This window comes from Chionomys nivalis, chromosome 6 (assembly GCF_950005125.1).
Source record: "Chionomys nivalis chromosome 6, mChiNiv1.1, whole genome shotgun sequence".
NCBI lineage: Eukaryota > Metazoa > Chordata > Mammalia > Rodentia > Cricetidae > Chionomys > Chionomys nivalis.
The window spans coordinates 95,109,346-95,132,564 of record NC_080091.1 but is presented as its reverse complement, the minus strand read 5'-3'; the positions used below and the strand labels follow the sequence as shown (position 1 = coordinate 95,132,564).

The 23,219-nt window shown below is 40.6% G+C and overlaps 1 protein-coding gene across 1 annotated transcript in view; it reads right to left on the bottom strand.

Moving 5' to 3' along the window:
* The window catches only part of Prkg2 (protein kinase cGMP-dependent 2), a 106,411-nt gene that overhangs the window by 40,981 nt on the left and 42,211 nt on the right, over nt 1–23,219 (bottom strand). The window contains exons 7-14 of the mRNA XM_057772998.1: nt 18,524–18,601; nt 15,987–16,081; nt 12,828–12,896; nt 9,927–10,025; nt 8,650–8,803; nt 6,699–6,835; nt 4,187–4,276; nt 1,956–2,097 (exon numbers count right to left, since the gene is read on the bottom strand). Of these exons, the coding sequence (XP_057628981.1) occupies nt 1,956–2,097; nt 4,187–4,276; nt 6,699–6,835; nt 8,650–8,803; nt 9,927–10,025; nt 12,828–12,896; nt 15,987–16,081; nt 18,524–18,601 (864 nt within the window). The remainder of the gene's footprint in view (nt 1–1,955; nt 2,098–4,186; nt 4,277–6,698; nt 6,836–8,649; nt 8,804–9,926; nt 10,026–12,827; nt 12,897–15,986; nt 16,082–18,523; nt 18,602–23,219) is intronic.

Here is a 23,219-nt window from a genome sequence, read left to right as displayed (position 1 = left end):
TTTGCAAGTCTGATGTTTGTTTAAACTGTGTGGTCCCTGCTGCTTTATAGAGCTTTCTAGCTCACTTTCCCACAATGCCCAGAGTGAGGTCTCCCATTCCTCAATGACACAGCTACTAAATCATTCATTTAGACTTGCTGCTGCACACAAGCTTCGGGCTTGGTGCTGAAGACATAACCTGGGGCTCTGACCATGCAAGGCAACTGTTGTACATCTTAAGTCCTTCGCTGTTTGATCACCATCCACCACTAAGCTATCTTCTTCCTCGACCCACAGAAACTCCTGTGTTGTCTAATGAATGTATCCATACATCACTAACATCTTTCTCATGTCTCATCTGGTATTTTTGAATATTATGTCACAATAGCAATTCGGGATATCTAGTTTTAAATGTAATTGGTAACTGAAAACTCAACATTGAGTTTTTGAATAACTAAAATCACTAACTATTTTGTTGGCTTTGAAGATAAATAAATGAGAAGGCTAGACAATGGCATCAAACAGGGCAGTCACTGCCATCTAGTCCTATAAATAGTTAATACACTACCTGAGGTTTGGGAGAAGACAACTACGGAAGGTTGAGAGATAAATTTAATAAACCATCTGCAGCCCTCATGAGTTTTTCTTTCTTCTAGAATATTCCAGAGGGTTTTCCCCCAAAGATCTGTGGGAGGTGCAGTCAATGCAGGAACTCTGAGTGAGAGCAGTGATTGAAGCCTCGTGTTTGTACCTCCCTAGTTCTGAAAGCTGTCTTTCATGGATAAATAAAGCTTGAATGGATCAAAATGTTTCTTGGAAGCGAGCCAGGCTGCACATGAAAGGGCTCTTATTTTACTTCAGAGGAAAAGATCTCTTAAAATTTGAACATAACAAACTTAGTCACTTGGGCTAAATTTCACAATTATACTAACTAAACCTATCTTGTACAGTACTGAATAGACACACTGTGGAAGTTTGAGCATAGCATCTGCCTATGACATCTGAGCAGTAAATAGTGGTATTTTCCTACATCAAAGGGTGACAATGTATTTATGTGTTAGGTTCAGCTATAGCCTGATGCCTTCAAGGAGCTACGGAAATGGACCTCGGGAAGCTATCTCCTGAGGTCCAAAGTGGCTTAATTTTCCCTCAGTTTGACCATCAAGTTCTATTAATTTCTCACTGAAAGAAATTTATGTAGTATCCTCTTATGCTGTCATTGATATGCAATGGAATCCTATTGGGAATTAATGGACCTCAGACATAGACAGCAAGGAAAGCTGATCCTCACTGAGCTGTAGTCTCAGAGATTCGGAACACTTGCTGCCTATTAGAACAACTAGAAAGATGTCAAAAGGGCCACGTTTCCTTCTCTCCCTATTTGGAATGCGGATACCTTGAGACAGAAACGATACTAACTTCTTTGTTCTTCACAAGGCAGTTTCTACATGCAGCACCAAATGAAGCACAGTTAAAATGATTAAACAATACTAAAAAATTCTAAAGGCATTTTATGGTGTGACTCTTCAGTAAGAGTTGTAGATATGGTCAGAAACACTGGGTCAGGAAAGAATATATACATAGTTACTGGAGACATGGCCCAGAGGTTAAGAGCACTGGCTGATACTGCAGAAGGCGTGGGTCAGTTCCTGGCACCTACATGGAGACTCTCACCTGTTAACTGCAGTACCAGGGTGTTCAATGCCCTCTTCTGGCTCTGCAGGCACAAGGTGTGAACACAGTACACATACACACATGCAAGCAATCCATTCATACTCCATTCATACACATAAAAATAAACACTTAAATAGGCTACGTGCATGATATGGCTCACAGTATTAAGCATGAAGTATTCAAAGACTACACCCCCGTTTAAAATAGCAGCTGCACCAAAACTGAAAAGAGACTGCCACGATAGCACAATTTTGTTGTAGAAATATTCCACATGACACTATGAGTGAGAAAACTTGCCTTACCAACTTAAGGTAGCCGTCGGCATCCAGGATTAAGTTTTCTGGCTTCAGATCTCTGTAGATAATGCCTAGTCCATGTAGGTAATCAAAGGCTTCTGTCACACAGGCGACACAGAATTTGGAGGTGGGTTCATCAAAGCTTCCCCTGCAATGACATTGCTTTCTTCTTAATGCTCTTTGGTGCTCTTCTAGGCGCATCTAGATTGCATTATAAAAATTACCCAGGGTATGTGTGTGTGTGCAATGCAGAGTTGTATGTTGGTGGTCATGGTGCACATGTGGAAATCAGATGCCAATGCTTGACTTACCCCTTATTTGATTAAGGCCTTGGTTTTGTTGATTGTTACTACATACATCACGGTAGCCAGTAACCAAGCTTCCAGGAATTATGCACCATGTCACAGGAGTCAGTGAAGTCACAAATGCCCATCACCATGCTCAACTTTACATGGTTATGGGGACTCAAATTTGGGCCTGATGCGTGTGTAGTAGCAGTTTAACTCCTGAGTCATCTCCCTAGGCTATGTCAATGGACTTTTATATCATTAACATTCAAATTTAATTTACATGAAAATGACTATAAACAGATGATAAAGAAACTGATGGGAACACTTTATAAAAGTATAATAATTACACTAAAAATCCCTACATTTATGCATTTCTTTCTGGTAATCACATATGAACACTGAAAACAGGGAGGAAGACTTTTAGACACCTGTGGCATATTGTGGACATAGGTAGCTATTTTGATGAAAAGCTTGACCAAGACTTACATAATTTATCATTTGACAAAAAATGGTTCAAGTGGTCACTTTCATTCTTGTCTACACAGCATAAACGAGTAACCCCAAGAGAAAGCCAGTCATAACTTCCCTGCTGGGCTCTCATTAATCTTTTATTAGAGTTATTCCATATAAGGATGCTTTCTAATTTTATATGTTGATTATTTTTTTAATGTGGTAGTGATAACTCACGTTTTATAACCTGAGGTGTGATTTTGGAAAGAAAACTCAGTTTGATTCCTGAACACTGTTTTCTCCACTCTCCATATCCTCAGGTAAGTTATTCAAGTTTCCACAGCCTGGAGAGCCATGCCTCAATGACGGGTTTGCTACTAGTGACCAGGGTTGTCCTAAAGTGCCTACCAGGTGGCAGGAACACTCTGTTCTAAGGATACAGATTTCTCAGCAGAATTACCCACTGAAGCAAAGATGCACTCTGCTAACGCTTCTGTGGGCATCCCGAAGGTCTCCTTCATTTTCCTGCTTCTTCTAACTGGAATCCAACAACATGCTCTTAACATGATATTTATTTACTTCACGTCTAGCTCAGTAGGTCTCAGCCACAAGTGCACTGAGAAGCACTTACACAAATGATCTGCTGGACCCTCCCCCCCCAGTAATACAAGACAAGTGTATTAACACTCAACAACGCAGCCAGGCTTTAGAGCCACTGTGTCAGAGAAGAATGTGCAAAGGTCGGCACATCAGTAACTCCCGCATTCTAAAGCACCACGCCCTCCCGTTCCTCATCTCCACGCCCAGGTGTCCTCATCCTCTGGCCCACAGCTTTCCCGCTTTGTCTTCCCTCACCTCTGCCCTGTCCAGTCTTCGTCATTTTAGACTGCCCCGGTTTTACCATTTCCTTACAGATATGCAGCTTCTCTGGAATTATTCAGCTTTTGTATTGGTGGAATATTTTAATATCAGCCATTTTCTTCAGATAAATTCTAAACTTGTTTTTCTAAGGTTTATATTTGTATTGCTTTTTACATAGAACATTCTATATAGTCTAGGAAACTTCCAAGCTTTCACCATTGTTCCTTCTACACATAAGCTGTTTAGTAGCCATCTGTGATTATGACGATATCAACACCATTCCTTTGTGGACATCTGGCCCTCCTTTGTTTGGGGGAGGATGCGGTCGCTCCCCATCACACCCTTTTTTTTAGTATTTTGAATCTGAGTTTACACACAGGGTCTACCTCCTACCATCCATGTGACCTCAGACAGCTCACACATGCCTGAAACCTTTAGTCCGTATACTTGGAAGTTAGTATGCTTTGGAAGTTCCCCGTGACAGTTGTGCAGCGTTAGCTAACAGAACGCACCGATTCCTACCATGATATTTGTAGTGACAATGTCTTCCTATAACTGCGCCCTAGACTAGGTCCTCGTAGGCCAGCCCAGATGTGAGCTGATAAGAGCTACTGTTCACAGATCTCTTTTCATTACCTGTCCCTTAGAATACTCCACAGCTCTCCACCCAAGCAGGCCTCCAGAAGCATGTACACATATTTATTGTCCTTGAAAGTACGATATAATCTGTGAAGATGAAAACATAAGATCAGAATTGGAGGTCCTAACTGCTTTCAGTTGCTTAAGTTACTCCAGAAACATCTGGAAAAACGATTCCCATTTCCACACCGATATCCAACAGCCACACGCGGGGTAGGGGCGACATGCCCTCTTAGATCATTCATTCCTATTGCCTTGAATCTCTGGCTTTATCCTGTACGTAGCACAGACTGACCATCCTCGCCCCCATTTCATTGCCAAAGTGTTAACATTCTTGAAAGTACCAAGGCCACCTTCATCATAAAGTGGCTCCTTATCCCACCATCAAATAGGGCCTCCCTTCTTCCCCAAAGCCACAGGCCTGAGAATTTATCACTTTAATATGTCCCTTGCACAACAGGTCATTATATTCATGTTGTATGTCCCCTAACTATTTAGCCAGTATTAGAAATAGACTCAGGGACAGAGACTTCTAAGTAGTTAAGCTAGTGGGAAGTGACGTGGCAAGGACACCTAGAGGTGGGGAGCGGCTTGGGAGAGGGAGTTTCCTGGGGGATCTAGTGTCAGCAAAGGCCCGCCTCTAAGGAGATCCGCTGCCCTTGGATGACTCTGGAAAGTAGATGCTGAGTTAAGTGGTCTGATCATTGAGAACAATGCCCGAGAAGGACAGAGCTACTGTACTTCACAGGCCTCCGTACTCAAACCTGCGGTAAGAGAGCCTCAGACCTGGAGGAGTGTGCCTGGGCACTGTACCACATTTAACACTTAGGTGAACACATTTTCTGGGGCTTAGAGTTCCAGAAGAACCTGTTTTGGGGGGCAGAGAGATGGATCAGCAATTACAGCATCCACTGCTCTCATGAGAGACCTGGGTTTGGCTCCCAGCACCTACCTACAGGGCAGCTCACAGCCATCTAGAATGCCAGCTCCAGGGTATCTGTCACTCTCTTTTTGGCCTTCATGGTTACCCCATCTGCACATGGTACACATCCATACATGCAGGCAAACACTCATACACACAAAATAAAAATACTTAAGGAAGAGTAAGGGAAAGGAAGAGGAGAAAAGGAATGGGAGGAAAGGGAGGAGGGAGAGGAAAAAAAGAAGTTGCATTCCCCTTTCTTACTAGTACCAACACCAGATGGAAACAGCCAGGAGAGCTAGCCTATAATGCACAGACACAGAAACTCCAGGAGGTGGTCTCTCTAGAAGTTGGGCATGGTGGCATGGTGGCACACATTTGCATCCTAGCTCTCAGGAGCAGCAGATTTCTGTGAGTTCAGGGTTATCCTGGACCATATAGTTAGTACCAGCACAGCCAGAAAATGAAACGGTTTGAGAATGTAGACTCCAGAGCTGTAATCCAGGCTGGTAGTCACATGGGACACCTATTTCCTCCATCAGTTATAGAACTGCAGCTTCTCATTTTAATATAGATGAATTAGATTACATACTGATTACACATTATTTATATATTACTGCTGGTAAGCACTTACTAGAAAACACACATGGACATTTCTGATTCACTTCCTCATAAGAGACCAGTGATGCAAACATGATCATCTCACCACCACCCATGTTTAATTCTCAGAGTCCCTTCTGTGTAAATCTCAGCATTGTAAATCTCTTCCCTGATACTATTCTAAATACCATCACTTCTGTCCTGCATGTCAGCCCTTTGCTGAGAGCTGGTATTGAAAAAAACAAATACAGTCCTTAAACTGCCCATCACAGCTCATTAGTGAATATGAATTTTAAAAGAAAATTCTGGAAACAAATTATAAATATAATTGAATGAATACTGTCAGCATATATGCCTGGAATCAGTCTAATATTTTTAACAATGAAAACTGAGCCTGGAACTAGGGATGGGTAGGCAGATTCTCGCAAGGCATTTGGTCTTTCCCATCAGCTGTACATCATCTGAACTCACCAGAAGTACACTCAGGGATCACTAAACATTAAAGAAAAATCAAAACTGGCTTATGTCAGCAGCTTATCAATACACAAATGAAGAGGCCTAGATAGTATCTCCTCCAATAACAATTACAGAGGGAAAAAAAGGGGTAACTATTAGAAGATGGTCACTTTGTAGCTTTGTGCTTTGGTAACCGTGTGAACCCAAATGCTCCTCCCTGAAGAGGTTTGACATCCACCCACGTGAGCAGCAGCTTGTGGGGTCTTGCTTCCTCTTCCCATATTCTGCATTACCTTTGGAGAAAATAATTAGCTCCAACTATCCTATAATAGCCCCCTACACACACACACACACACACACAGAGAGAGAGAGAGAGAGAGAGAGAGAGAGAGAGAGAGAGAGAGAGAGAGAATGAATGACATTAGCAAGGTTTCCTTAGAATAAAAGCAATTGGAAACTCCTACTCAAGATCTCCTAGGAAAACTCAGAGACATGATTTAATGCTTCCTGACAAGCCAACTGTTCACTCACTTCACTACGAACGGAGAGCACAGCTCCTCCAGGATCCTCTTTTCTGAGAAGACATGTTCTTGCTGCTTAGTGTCAACTATGTGCTTCTTCTTTATACACTTCATAGCAAAAGCAACATTCTCGTTCTTAACTTTAACCTACGTGAAAATGAAAGACTCTTGTAACTAATACATCACAGCAATTTGCAATACGGAATGTAACATGTTATCAACGAGAGTTAAATTATTTTACATTTAAAGAGTATATAAGCTTTTAACCACGTATCTCTCTAGGACTGATTTCTATATGACTTTATACACTTCCGATCATTTTCAAAATACTTTATATAACTTGGTTCTAAAATTTTTTGTACTGAAATAAGAAAAAATGTGGTTGAATTTCATTGAGAGAATTTTTTTACAGTTTTGATTATGTAACATGAAGAGCTTTCATAAGAATTGCCATGGCTTCTTATTTCTTGATATTCACCTCTAACTTTCACAGAAACTCATATCAAATTCTATATCTATGGGAAGCCTACTAATCGCATGAGGTCATTTAAATTAAATTGATTAAAAGTAGGAATTAAGTTCCTTGATTGGAGTAGGCATATTTCCAAAGCTCAAAGGGCACATCAGGTGATAAAAGTACGGAAATATATGTCCATCACAGTAGATATTGTTCTGGGACACTAAGATAGGGCCTCCTCTGTGTGTGAAACTCTTAAAAGAAACTCTTTCTTAAAAGAAAATCAAGATTGAAACAACTAGATTTTTTTCTGATAGGCATAAAAATCCATACGCAGGCAATACTGGTTAGTAAATGGAAATTACTCCATCCCATATTTTGATCATATTTACCATTGGTAATGTCTGTAGAATTTAAATAAGTGGAGAAATTACTGCTTCAGTAATAACTACCTAGGAAAGCAGATCTTGGCATCGTTAATTCAATCCTTGAGCTGTGTTTTTGGTAGGAGACACCAGTGCAGAAGAGTAACTTCCCAGAGCCCAAGTCACACTCCAAACGTTTCTCCCCATTACGAAAGTGTTTTCCCTTTAACCATCAGAGACAAGGTCTAAAATGGGTTTGAACTGTGTCACTGGGGCCTGGAGTATCATTCTACAGCTGGTCGTGCCTAGCCTTCCTGCAGACAAAAGCAGCGACATAGCTCCGGGAGGTCGCTGTACGGTGAATTGTTAAAAATTGACTGGGCAGAGAAGGGCTTGGTAATTGCCACAGGCTCGGAGCCATCTGCACCCAATGAGAGCACAGATTCCTATCCCACAGTTTCCTCAGAACACTTGATCTGAAGCAGGACTTCTGCTATTTCTTGGGAGCTGATTATTAAGCACAGACAGGTGGTGGCATGGACGATAACTGAAATCAGCTTCGGCTCCCAGCTGTCTGGTCGAGCACCGCAGAAAGCTGCTCTTCAAACATCCTTTTGCATTCATCTTCCTTCCCTTTTCTCTATTGGGAAGTTTTACACAACCCCTAACTAGGGTAATGAGAGCCAAACACAGACATAGAGGTAGGGTTGCTTAAGGAATATGACTATAATATTGAGGATCCCATCTATGGGACTTTTGGGGCCACATTCTCTTTTCCTTTAGTGTAGAGAGAACACGTGTTATGATTGCACACATCTAAGTACATGTAATTCATTGCTAGGAAATACATTTCTCTTTTACATCTCATAATCTTTCAGAATGCTTACTTGGTACACTCTTCAATAATTACTATCAAAGACATTCATCACAGGATGTGACGTAAGAAGACTGACAGACCATCTAACTACTATCTGCAAGCAAGGACAGACTGAGACATTTACTTCCTTCAGTTCAGAACACTGTCAGACAGCAATGATAACTCATAGAGTCCTCCAACACAAGCTAGATATAAAACAAAACAAAACAAAACGAAAACGTCAGAATGCTTCACTCAGATGCTTGAAACGTAAACCCCTTACAAGCTCCACTCTTCCGAACCCACCAACGCCCAGTGTGGCGATAACCTCGAGGTTCTGGAATGGGGACGTTGAGGAGAATCTGGCCACCTTCTCTTTCAGCTGAATCATCTCCAGAGAAAGGGCTTTGGACAACTTCCAGTTAGACATAGAGCGCCTGAAGAGAGAAATGAGATGTCACACAAATACCCTGAGCCACCTGCTACCCCGCCATTCACAAACTCTACTCTCCCAGGGCTCCTTCCTTCGTGGAACACTGCCTATCAGTGCAACAAAGACTATCTCAACCCTGATAGGGACACGTTTGGTCATATCCAGGGGGAAAAGCAATAGAATCTAGGACACATCACACGTAAGGACTAGACAAAAGTCAAACACAGTCAAGGAGAGGTAAAATGGGGAACTCTTGTAGCCTTTGAAACACATCTCAAAAAAAGCTGTTAATAAATAACCCAGGAAGGCAGGCAGTTGACGAGAACAAAGCCAGGAACCTCCCTTGTCATTCACAGAAGGCCACACTAAGAATTTCTGCTCTTTGTCAACAAAGCTTTTCACGCCTTATGCAGAATAACTGCTTTATGAACCATGAATGAACACTTCACATTTAAGTGTTGCTGTTCACAAAATGCTTGTTTTGTTTTTGAATTAAAACTTATGGTTCTGACTTATAAGAGGCCACAGGCACAAAAACATTGCAAATGCATATCTTGAAGAAAAGTAAAGTACTGATTGAACACTTTAGCTCAAAATTTAGTCTTTCTAGAAAAGTCGAGTGTACCTCTCTAGAAGCCTGTCTCATGAACATGAGCTTCAGCTTTCGAGTGTGATGTCCTAAGGTCTGGGGTTAGCAGAATGGAGAGCATGCAGCTTGAGTGTATGCGGCCCTGGGTTCTATTCTCAGCACAAAATATTACAGTAAAATTTAAAAGCTTTATCAAGCAATTATAATTTAACAAAAGTTCCCTATAAATATAAAAAAAATCAATCCCTATTACTAGGTTTGGATTGATCCACTCATAAACCCATCCTTGGAAATTTTCAAAAACTTCAAACTGTGAGCCTGCTCTTCACCCGTAACCATGTTCTTTTGAACTAAGGCAGCATTCTGAAGTGTTCCCCTTATCAGGAAATTTCTCCTTCAAATTCCTACTCAGCCTCAAAGATTTCAGTTAGAGGCTTCAAACCTCTTCATTCTGGAGCTGAAATGGTGTCCCTAGAATGTTCTAATGAGGGCACATGCTGCTGCTGCTGCTGCTGCCAGAGGAAGCTGGCTCACTTACTTGGCATGTCTTTTTTCATCATCGCGGTTCAGGTTGGCCACATACCCCTCAAGGTATTTCTGGAGCTCCTCAAATGTCCCAACAGTTTGGTTGAATGTCCTAAGTAAAATAAAACGAAATGTCCTGTTGTGGCGGTATCACGGCAACTTAACACTCTGTGCCCGTTTCCCTGTGTTTCTACGTTGACACGGGGGTACCCATGTGTGCACTGGCCATTGCCTTGAGTGTCCTTACTCAGGAGCTCTCTGTCTACCTTCTCTTAGGACAGGGCTCACACTGGCTTGGAGCCTGCCAACTGGACCAGATTGCTGGCCAGCAAGCTCCAGATACAAGACTCTCTCTACATCCCTCCTTTTTTTTTTTAATTACTGTCCAGCTATTTCACACATTTCTTCACAGTTTCAAAATAGGAGAGGTAACTCAACCATATTCTTCTTGCACAATAATCAAGAGTTTGTTTAAAATTATGAGCTAGGGAAGAAGAAATAAGGATCTCCAGATTTTCTGTCACTCTGTTTTAGTGTAAGTATGGTGCCCTTAGGTCAAGCCACCATCTGCTGAGCATGTCTCAGATGCCAAGGACTATGCCAGACACTGGCTCTGTGGTCACAATGTACAAATGACATGTTTCTCTGTTGCTAGGGCTGATAGTAGGTTGGTAGGACAGGCGTTCAATAAATTAAACTCTAAGTATCAATATGATTGCACTGAGTGTCACAAATGGTTCTGTTGCTACTATTGCTGTAGGATCTTAATTTATTCTATAAATCATAACTAGAGTTCATCATTTCATTGATCAACAAAACTGAAATATTTTCCAGAGCAAAACGAGATGCTATTCACAGATACATAACCCCAGCGACCCCAGAAACCTAGGCTGTAGGTCAACCTACTTGTACCTGACAGTTCATCTTCCTCACCCCACTTCATACAATGTTTCATCTTTCACTGTGCCAGGTGGATATTCTCAACTCAATATACATGTAAATTAAACATTTTGAAGCTGTAAGCCTACAAATAATTTGCAAAGCACATAAAAGTATTGCATTTTTTTCATGGATTCTGAGTGCCATTGTGTGATATACATGATAATACATGATGTTCATTCTCTCATGTATTTTCTCCTGGCTTCTGGAGTAATTATACCACAGCTGTTAGTCAGCACGTGAATATAGCTTTTGAAAACTCATAGAAAACAGATTTAGTCATGGAACGTAACTGAACTAACACATTTTCCCTCCAACAGTCATCATCTCAGGATTGCCTTTATCTAAATAAAGTTTGCATTTTCTCAGCCCTGCGCCTTCGCAGGCTTGCCTCTTTTAGAGTGATTTCTACATTTTCTCTTTGCTTAGAGAAGTCCTGTTTTCAGGACCATTTCAGCAATTTAAAATGAAAGAAAGCCTTTTCCACCTCCAAGAGCCATGGTTGCTTCTCTTTCTGACCAGGTGCTATGGGAGCCCTGTGGCATGATTGGCAGAAGGAGGAAATGAGCCGGGGGACCTGGGCAGTAGCCCCTGTCCGGTCACAGATGGCATTGCTGGGAGCAGACCTTTAACTCACTTGGGGTTCACTTGTCTTATCTGTAGGAAAGAATTATAACAGTTTGGGGGTACTAAAATCACATTCTAGATATGTTAACATTAGAATTGTGAGGTTTTACGCATAGTATTTGGCTTTTGGAGACCGTATAGAAATGTATAGACAAAATAATTGTATATTTTAAATTTCCTTGACAGTACTAAAAAGATGCCATGAATCTGTGGAACGGGTCGTACATGAGAAATGCACTGATGATGAATGAACTTCTTGCATTATGAAGTTTACAGTGTTGCTCTATTTTTAAAGTTTGAAAATTTTCATGATAAAAAGTATTTTTCTAGGGTTCTAATTTTCTTTCTAGTGTTTCACATCTACAATTCAGTAAATGCTATCAACAAACAGCCACTGACTATATTGCACTGTTATATCTTGTCATTTTACTGGTTTTGTTAATATTTCATAGGAGTGCATCTGATTTCTTTGACGACACCATGTCTTTAAATAGACAATGGCTCAGTTTTGGTTTATGTGATTTATTCTTTAGATTGATTACATAACCAGTGAATATTTAACTGATTAATGAAGGGTCCAAGGAGTCAGTTTAAAATGGGCTTTTAAGCAATAAGGGCTACAAAGTGAGCCTTATTTTTAAAAGTTATATAACAATGATGCCAATATTGAATCATATCATTAAAAATTACTACAGATGGCCATGCCTTTCTAGAAAGATAACTAGTTACTGACTTCACAGGAAGATTCTGGGCTGGGGAGATGGCTCAAAAGTTGGCAGAGAGTGGGGGGAGGGGGAGAGGGGCAGGAGGAGGGGGAGGGAAATGGGAGGCGGGGAGGAGGCGGAAATTTTTTTTCAATAAAAAATAAAATAATAATAAAAAGTTAGCAGAAATTGCTGCTCTTGAAGAGGACCCATATTTAGTTTCCAGAACCCATATCAGGTGGATCCCAAAATCCTCTAACTCTAGCTCTAGGATCTGAAGCTCTCTTCTGGTCTCTTGGATACTCACACTCAGGGCACACCCACAGATACACAAATAAATCCATAAAAGCACTAACAAACTGATTTCCCTAAAAGACAGAGAATTTAACTCAGCCTATTGCTGATAATTATGTACCAACTTTGCACACAAAATATTTAGCCTGCCAGCATCTGCCGCCGCAGAGACAGATTCTGATCAGAAGTCCCAGTTCCTGCTCATGAATTTTAATGGAATGCATTTGCAGCTGAGCATTGACCAGCATTTCCAAGTGGTGATGAATGTGCAAACAGAGAGAGATCCAAGTAACAGAAGCCAAGTCTTCCAAGTAGCAGGTGCCTGCGTTTTCCAACATCAGGATACTCACTCTCGGTCTATCACGAGGCACGCGACATCATTTTCTTCAGCAATTATATTGGCTGATCTGACATCATCACTGCAGATGAAAGAGAGAAGTCAGCTCTCAACACAGTTAGAAACTAAAAGTCTGTTTTTTTAGGGAACCCGCAATTTTATGTGAATTCACTTCCACCAGCTAAACCAACCAAAGACCATAGGTTTTTTGTTGTTGTTTTGTTGTTTTATTTAATAGCGTTGTACTTTATATTCAACCTTTTAAAAGTGGATTTGAAATATGTCCCGGTAAAGGTTATGTACACAAAGAATTCAGGGAAGGTAACCGTGCAGGAAGCACAGAAAAATCACCAACTGCGATGTGGAATCTCGTGTGTGTTCTCTCACAGCCAGAATGGAATAGCTCTCCCACATCAGAGGAGAATTACTAATGAATGAACAAGGAGGCAGCACAGAAAGCAGCTGACCAGGGAAATGTGAGCATCATACAGTAAATCAGTTGAAATAGAATCCACGTATGTGTTTACAGAGCCATGCCAACACATTAACTGAATACTGAAAAGCCTTCATGTCATAGGGTATAAAATGGATACCTTTTTCTCAGTAAAATCTCCGAAATTACTATCTATGTTACAGTTGATGATGAACCATAGTGTAATTAGCACTGCTAACTTCCTTCTATGAAATGGAGTGGAGACTCTTCTCATGGATATTTTAGGTATAATGAGATACAGTGAGCTGAAGACAGTGTAATTGTCTAAGTCAGTAGTGATGAATAAAGCATCTGGCATTTCCTCAGTGACCTTGGCTTACATGTTAGTTTTCTCTTCCTAGTAGTCATAAATTAGACACTAAACAAAGTTGCATACTATAGCATCCAGTGCTCAGAGACTCCCTAAGAGTAACCCAGGAGTACCAATGAAATGCGGTCATCTCAAGGACAGCTCTGGACAGTTTCAGCAACAGTAGCAATCGTGTAGACTCCTTCACATTTCCTTAGTGGGAGGACAGAGAAGACTCAGGTAGCCCATCTCCTGGAGGCCCAAGAAACTCCCTTTCTTTCTAGATGATATCCAGAGACCATCTTATGCAGTTACCTGTCCTCTGTGTTTAGGATTCCTGCTAGGGGTATCAGTGGAATGAACTGCGCCTTGGGGTCTTTCAGTCAGAGGCAGGACAACTTTAGATCAGTTTAAACACGCAGAGCCAGGGGTTAAGGTGGAGGTGTGAACAGAGGCAGGAATGGGGGAGAGAGACACAATCGTGACCTTGGCTTATGAATTCAGAGCAAGGGAATAACTAAGGTTTTTGATTGGCACGTCCACTTCACGAGTGTCACAAAGATCATTCTCTGCACAGCCCGTAACCACCACAGTTTCCCACGGGTGCTTTCAGAATAACTGTATGTTAAGTGCCATGGATTTATTTTTACAAATAAAATTCTGAAAGAACCTTTGAGACTATTTAATGTCAAATTTTGAAAACATATAAATTAGAAGCTAGATTGAGCCATGGTCAGCAACCCTAAAAACACAATCATAAAAGCATGCAAAAAATAAAAATAGGAGAAACCTTTGCACACACATTTCCTTCCCATTCATTTTAGCTTTGTGCTTTCCGATGCTTTGAAGAGTTGGTTGTCTGCATTAAACATAAATTTTCATATTTCCTATAGGAAAAGAACTATATTTGGCTAGCTGCAACTCGGGTCCTGCAAAACCAACTAGCATACTAGCTCCCAAGAGCTACTTAATAGCCATACTACATTACAGAGTCCTGGGCATCTTCAAGGTTTCTTTGTTTTGCTTGAAAGTGGGTAGGAAATTATTTCTTGAATGTGTAAGTAATTTTTTTTACTTTTTTACATTTTTAAGAACAAAAATGTTGAAGTCTTATATAATTATGATAGTGTAAAAAAGAAGATAATTTCATTATCAAAGTGAGCTCATTACCAGCTTGGAAATAAGAAAGAAACACTCAGCTTGTCTTTAAACTCCACTTTGAAATTTCTTGCATAATAACTAAAGCCCAATGCGTTATGTTTTAGTATTTGGGCGTTCTTTGAAAAATAAAAGACATATGAATTTAGATAAGCAGCTATGTCTTTGCATAATTTTGGAGCACTTTCTCTTTGCACTATAATTATGCAGCCTGTCATAGAAATCATCCATACTAGAGCTTCACAGGTGAAAGTTCAGAAAACAATAAAAGGGCAGAAATAACTTTTTCTTCAGTAACTCTTTTCTCCAGGCACAAACTTGAAACAAAAGCATTTGCTGATAATATAAAGATCTAAGGATTTCCTAAATAACTCCATATTATTCACTTAAAAACATATAGAACTCAAAAAATTCTTCTTTTTCTGAACTCTATTTTCTATTTTATGAAACTATTTCTATTTAGGAAAATGTATTTCTTAAGATATGGTGCAGTTTTTTGTTTGTTTGACTGATTGAGGGAGTACAAAGTGTCCCTTGAGCCACTTGTCAGCTTTTTAAAATGTATTTCCATAATTTAGTTCAATAGTAAATTAATTTAGACTTCAAAAGATAGAAGGGTCACATAGAAATTTCAAATGCATTATTTTGAGCTGATGCTAACACTTATAAATTGAGTTGACAAAAATTTCTTTAAATAAGATTATTTTTGACATGATGCTTTAAAGACTCTTAGAGTATGAAAAGTTGCTGTGATTTTTTAAACATTTTATTACAGTTATTTATTTGCTCTGAGTTTACGTGTGGTATCTGTACGTGTGTGTTTGCATGCCATGGTGCACATGTGGAGGCCAGAGGACAATCTGGGGGAGTCAGTTCTCTCCCTCCACCATGCGGATCCTGGGGATCAAACTCGAGTCATTAGATTTGGTTGCAAGTGCCTCCCCCTACTGACCCATCTTGCCAGCACTCTTCACATTTTAATTAAAAAGAAAATTTTGAGTAGGATAGTATTTCAAACAACAACAGGAACATAAAACCTTGCTCTAATTTAATAATTTTCTCATTTTACATTTTTTGCTAATATTTTAAAGCTAAAAAACAATCTTGTTTTTATTGGCATAAGACCTTCTAATTATTTACTGGGCAAAATTAGTGTTTGGTTAGAGAGTAGTTTTGACATGGAAAGCGGTCCAAGCCTTTTTTCCTGAATGTTGTATAAATCCATAACTCACCTGATCAGAGCTTTTTCTCCAAAGTACTCCCCTTTTTGAAGGGTTTTGATCAACTGGGGCTGATCGTGGCCTTCAGTGCTCTGTGTGACTTTCACCTAAGCAAAGCGAAACAATTCAGAAGGGAGATCAGAGTAAACAAGAGATCTGACCACACACCAATCAGACAAACTCGGCAAAACCTTGTGAAGGAAGGAAAAGAGGAGGCTGCATCACTGTCACAGCCATCATACCCTTACAGTCCTTACACTCTCACGGTCACTACACTGATAGTCCTTACACTACTGCAGTAGTTACACTGATACTGTTCTTACACTATTACAGTCATCACACTGTTACAGTCCTTAAACTACTACAGTAGTTACACCAATACTGTTATTACACTATTACAGTAGTTACACTGATACTGTTCTTATACTATTACAGTAGTCCTTACACTGTTACAGTCCTTACACAGTTAGTCCTTACACTGTTACAGTCATCACACTATTACAGTAGTTACACTGCTACAGTCCTTATACTATTACAGTAGTTACACTGTTACAGTCCTTACACTATTACAGTCATCACACTGTTACAGTCCTTACACTATTACAGTAGTTACACTGTTACAGTTATCACACTATTACAGTCTTTATACTATTACAGTAGTTACACTGTTACAGTCCTTACACTATTATAGTCATCACACTGTTACAGTCCTTACACTATTACAGTAGTTACACTGTTACAGTCATCACACTATTACAGTAGTTACACTGCTACAGTCCTTATACTATTACAGTAGTTACACTGTTACAGGCCTTACACTATTACAGTCCTTACACTATTATAGTCATCACACTGTTACAGTCCTTACACTATTACAGTAGTTACACTGTTACAGGCCTTACACTATTACAGTCCTTACACTATTATAGTCATCACACTGTTACAGTCCTTACACTATTACAGTAGTTACACTGTTACAGTCATCACACTATTACAGTAGTTACACTGCTACAGTCCTTATACTAGTACAGTAGTTACACTGTTACAGTCCTTACACTATTACAATCATCACACTGTTACAGTCCTTACACTATTACAGTAGTTACACTGTTACAGTTATCACACTATTACAGTCTTTATACTATTACAGTAGTTACACTGTTACAGTCCTTACACTATTACAGTCATCACACTGTTACAGTCCTTACACTATTACAGTCATCACACTGTTACAGTCCTTACACTATTACAGTAGTTACACTGTTACAGTCACCACACTATTACAGTAGTTAAATTGCTACAGTCCTTACACTATTACAGTAGTTACACTGTTACTGTCCTTATCCTTACACCATGACAGTCCTTACATTATTACAGTCGTCACACTGTTACAGTTTTTACACTACTACTGTAATCCACTCCTGCACTGCGCTCTTGTAAACCACTATACCTGCTCTTTTTAAGGCAGATACAGATAGCCCACTGTAACAGGAGAATATTCCATTCAAATCACTTACCAAAGGTCAATATACATAGATTGGTTTTAAAGATAGGGTTTCAAATGGTGTGTTCCTGGCTTGTACCAAGTTCCTGGAACTTGGTATTTAAACCAGAATGACCCCAAACTAGAGATTTGCCTGCCTCCTAAGTACTGGGATCAAAGGTGTGTGCCACCACATCTGGCTCCAAATGCCAGTTTTTAAAATGTAAACGCAGTGATTCTGTTTGAGAGATCCTCAGAATAGACAATGTGAGTCCTGTGGGGAACTTTGTTGCTTCAGAAACTCTATCACAGTTGATAACTTACTCAATAATAGTGTATCAGTTTGAAGTCTCTCCATAGGTAGGCTTTATCTTATGAACCTCCAAAACAGTGCAAAATGGTGACTGGGAAAGGGCTCACAACTCAGTGATCATTTCAAAGTGAAGCATAGGCTTGAAGACCACAGTACAGAAACTTAAACTTACAATATTCCCTATATGAATTACTCTAGTTAAATGTAAATAAGTGTTGTTTCATATTGGCTAGAATTTGTGATTGATATTTATGAATGTCACAATACATTAATTCTTTAAATGATAATAACAAATGCAATTTCTTTATTAGCCAGAATTCTTTCAAAGAATGGAACTTTACTTGTTGAGTTCATTCTTCCAAACTATTGGTTATATCTGTTACATAAAAATGATATTCCAGGCCTGTTCTTGAACCATTGGGCTGACTGGCAATCACGTACTCATTCCTAAAATGGGCCTCTAGAAATAAACCAGCCTTTATAGGCATCACACACAGAGAGGCTCCCACAGAAAACAGAGCAACCTGTGTGCAGTTACCAATAAGCTACTATGTCAGCTGTGGTCCATCACAAGTTTCTGTGCCCTCATCCCCAAACGCAGATGGCCTTGTAGAAAACCCGAGACCCTATCAGTGATACTTCATTATTCTTTCAGTCAGGGGCTTCTTCCAAGGCAATGCAGAACATAGTGACATTGATGGCACACCAATCAGAGCAGAAGTCTTTATGACTTAAGCTTTACATAGCATTTACCTTTCCTTTTGCCAAAATGAAAAAGGTACTTCCTTCTTCTCCTTCTCTGATGATGTAGTCGCCTTTGTCATAGTATTCCTATCGGGATGAGAAGCACACAGAACATCAGCTCAAGTGGAGGTGTATGACGGAAGAAATAGAACCCTTTGTGTCTTTAAATGAATGCAGATGGCAAGTAAGATGTCCTTCCCTGCCATTAATGCTGTGGTAAAAATAAGGAGAGTTGCTTTATTGATCAGAAAGAAGAGTTGTGTTCACTGAGAAACTTCATGTATTCAGCATTCAAAAGCCAGGGACACAGTGTGATCTCACCTTTGGCTGAACTACAATGTCTAGTAACTGTCTGGAGAGTAGGTCAGAGGTTCATATAGGAATGCATGATTGCATGATGATTTGAAAATACTCCCAGTGGGTATGAGGAACAGCATCCTCTATTTTTCTTTGTGTCTTTCATACACAGTTGTATGATTTGAGAATTCTTGAGCAGAAGTAATGTATCCACTCATCAGAGCAAAGGAGCAAGCTGGTATCCTTAGCACATCCAGACAGATACTACCCTATATGGCCTTAATATGTTGTCTCAAGTCAGAGAACTAAAATGGATTTCTTATTTATATTAACAAAGTGGCTTTGCTTAATTTTTTTAAATGGCAAAACTGACAACATAATTTCACTTATTTGTTTCCTTTAGACTGGAAAATAAATTCTAAACTTAACTACTTTAATGTGTTTGCCTTTCAATAACTCTGATCATTTAGGAAAAATGATCAAAGTGTAATAGAATAAGTATTTATAGACTGAATATTACTCCTCATATCAATGAACACAGCTTTAATTTCCCTAGGATTTTATATCTTAATAAGACATTTCAACATTTCTTAGAAAAAAACATGAAACCAGAAGAACCAGATTCAAAGCCCTGCTCTACATGGAATTTCTTTTAAAAGAATACATCAACTAAGAACATTCCCTTCAAAGTTAGAGAAATTCATTAGTTTTCTGTAGATACTAAAACAATCAGGCATGAACCTAGAGACTTTAAACAACACCCTTTGATTAGCATCCTGCCTCTGGGGACCAGACAGCCCAAGGTCAGAGTCAAGCAGCTAGGTTTTCTTTACTGTGACCCTTAAGGATGACCACACCCTACAGCCCAGGTGTCTTCCTTCTGGACCACCAGTCTCTTGAGTTAAGCTGAAGATAGCCCACACCTGAGGAACTCATCTTTACGTCTCTTGTCCCCACTCCAGCCTCAGTCCTCAACACCCACATGGAGCAGACATGACATGAGAAGTTTCTGAGGGGCCAACAGACTCTCTTCAACCATGACAAAACCCCTTATATGTGCAGAGGTGTGGCTTTGATTCCTGCTAACCAGCTAAGTTGAAAGGGGACAAGCTTGAAAGGAGACATTGAGAAAGGGTCTTATTATGTCTTAACGGGCGGCTTCCCCAGTAGAACCAACTCAGGGATGATTCTTTGTCACCCCAAACCTCGGAAGGAAGGCAAATAATACCTCCCGGTGCATGGACAGTAACTCATAGATGAGGAAAGGCTGTGGAAATAGGTCAGACCAAAAATATATAGTGGTGATTGCTGGCTATGATGCTAGACTGCCCAGTATTTGCCAACTGAGGAATGCAGGCAGTCAGGCCAGGGCAGACACCGCAACCAAAAAGAGAAGTGCAAACAGTGACTGTCCTGTGGTTACATCGCTGGGTCCCTTAGAAGACTGAGAAGTCATGGACTCTATCCTGTAGGGAGATGGTTCACTTTACATGGATATTTGATATACCCATAAAGGTACACACACATGTAGATACTTAAAATCATGTCTACACTTCTACTTTGAGTTTGCAAAACTGTTTTATTAAATGGGTTTCCATGGCCCGAAAGGAATTTTTAAAGAAACATGTCTAGAAGTCTGTAGACGGATACAGACTATGTGAAAAAAAATAAAAATAAAGAAATCAATTTCAGAACAGAATGAGACAAGAGCAGAAAAAAAAACAATGTTAATGGACACCCACCCCTACAGATATAATTTCTCACTCTTATGAAGACACCCTTTGTGCTGATGAAGCAAAAGGCCATAAATTGAGTTCTTACACAGAAAACCTAAAAACGGGGAAGCAACTACAGAGTGACAGAGTAAAAGCAAAAATAATCCCAGACTTCCTCAAAATCTAGAACTTGTGCTACAAATTTTCATTGTACAATGTATTGATGACTGACAAATGTGACCCATATATATGCACACTCATCCATAGAAGCACACATGTGTAATTCATTCTGTGACTATGAATCCCAGTTCATTGTTCAAAGGTCTGCTCACAGAGCTGGGGAGATGGTTCAGTCAATAAGGTTGATGTGGGAGTGATTTCTTTTTAATCTGTTGCTTTCATTGGTTAATTAATAAAGAAACTGCCTAGGCCCATTTGATAGGCCAACCCTTAGGTGGGTAGAGTAAACAGAACAGAATGCTGGGAGAAAGTAGCCGAGTCAGTGAGTCGCCATGATTCTCCCACTCCAGACAGACGCAGGTTAAGATCTTTCCTGGTAAGCCAGCTCGTGGTGCTACACAGAATATTAGAAATTGGTTAGATCAATATGTAAGAGCTAGCCAATAAGAGGCTGGAACTAATGGGCCAGGTAGTGTTTAAAAGAATACAGTTTCCGTGTAATTATTTCGGGGCATAAAGCTAGCCATGCGGGCGGCTGGGTGCCAGCGACGCAGCCCCGCCGCTCTTATCACAACATAAGGTGACTGTCTTACAGGCAGGAGTCCCTGAGTTTGATCCCCATCATCCATATTTTTGAAAGCTGGATATGGGAGCACTTGGTTGAAATTCCAGCATGAGGGAGGTAAGGACAAAGGATTGCTAGGGATCACTGGCCAGCCATATTAGTCAGTAAGATCTGACCAATGTGAGACTCTGTTAAAAAGAAAAGGTGGGTGGTGTCTGAGGAATGACACCCACAACTGTCCTCTGATCCCTTCACACATCACATGCATACACACATGCGTATATACCCACACACTCACCTGAACTACATATAGCATGCACAGAGAGACTAGATTTTGAAAAACATGATTTAAAGTGGTAATCTCTGGAATGAAGAGGTAGTCCATGGCCCACTCCACAAAACATGCTTTCAATCCCTTTTCACCCCTGCCCTGGTGCTTCTCAAACTGAAGTGAGCTTAAGAATCCCATTTGTGAAATCTTGAAACAGTGAACTGAGATTCTCTATCAGCTTCTGATTTGGTGAGTATGGTGGGTTCCTGGGAATCTGCCTTTCTATTGGCACCCAGATCAGAAGAAGGATACAGACATTCACATTGCTGTGCCTCTCACACCCTTGCCACGGCTGGAGCTCTGTGGAAGGTGCAAAGGTAGACATCAGGGTAGCAAAACTGAGAGCCACTGGGTCAGGTTTCAGAGTTCTGCCCCAACAGGCAACTTCCTGCTTAATCTCTGTGTTTGTAACTCAGAACACAAATTCCACGCTTTTCACTGTTGCCTGCATGGACACAAGACACTCTTGTGTCATCTGTCTTCCTGTTTCATGATTGCCCAGGAACAAGAACCACATTAGAATTTTCAGTATCATCCACTGTGGCCACTACTCCAAACCTGCACCTTGCCTTACGACTGTCATTAGCTACATCCTAAAGCACAGCAATGACTGGGTGCCATTATCCCCACCCATGTTCAGCTCAGAACATGAGCAGAGGCTTCCAGAAGATGGCAGCCTTCAAACTGAAGGCTCTGGGAGACCTGAGTTCAAGAAAACTGATGGAAAAACTGGACTCCCAGAGTCAAATGCTTGGTGTTGGAATGCAGCAGTCTGAGTCTTAAATACATAGGATCTGAATGAAAAAGGAAGAACTGACTGTCCAAGGTATGGTTGAGGAAAAGAGTTTTGTTGTAGACAGGAGGGAGAGTACAGCCAGAGGCATCTGGAAGAGTACATAGCAGGGCCAGAAAGAAGTACACTAAACATGAGCAGCAGACTGAACAGGCCTAAGAGCGGGTGGGGGCGGGGGAGAAGAGAGAGGGGCAAAAGAGGGGACCAAGGAGCCAAGAGTGGAGGCAAAAGAGCAAGAGAAAAGAAAGAGAATAGGAACCAAGAGAGCCAGTTGCTGAAATGGCAGGGTTATATAGGAAAGGAAAGCTGGAGGCAGGAAGACCCAACCTCTGGGCTACAAAGTTTTAGTGTAGAGAGCTGGGTGGGAAAAGCAGAGAGGAGCTGGGTACAGAGCAGGCCTGGTGGCCCAAGCACTTTGGCATAGGCCTCAGAGTTAGCCATTTGTGCTGGGTGTCTTTGGAACCTCACAGGATCCACTGCTTGGTGTTCATGCACTTGTGCTTGCATGTGTGTGTGTGTGTGTGTGTGCATGCATATGTGTGTGTATGTGTGTGTGTATATGTGTGTGTGCATGCATATGTGTGTGTATGTGTGTGTGTATATGTGTGTGTGCATGCATATGTGTGTGTATGTGTGTGTGCATGTGTACGTGTGTGTGTGCGCGTGCATATGTGTGTGTGTGCGTATGCGTATGTGTGTGGTGGGGGGTGATGAACTGGAGGACAGAGAAACAAGGACTCTCAACCCTTCTCTCTGCCTTTTTCTCCCTGTACATAAAGGAAAAGGGGGGAAAGGCTATAGTGGCATTTCATTTGAACTTTAAT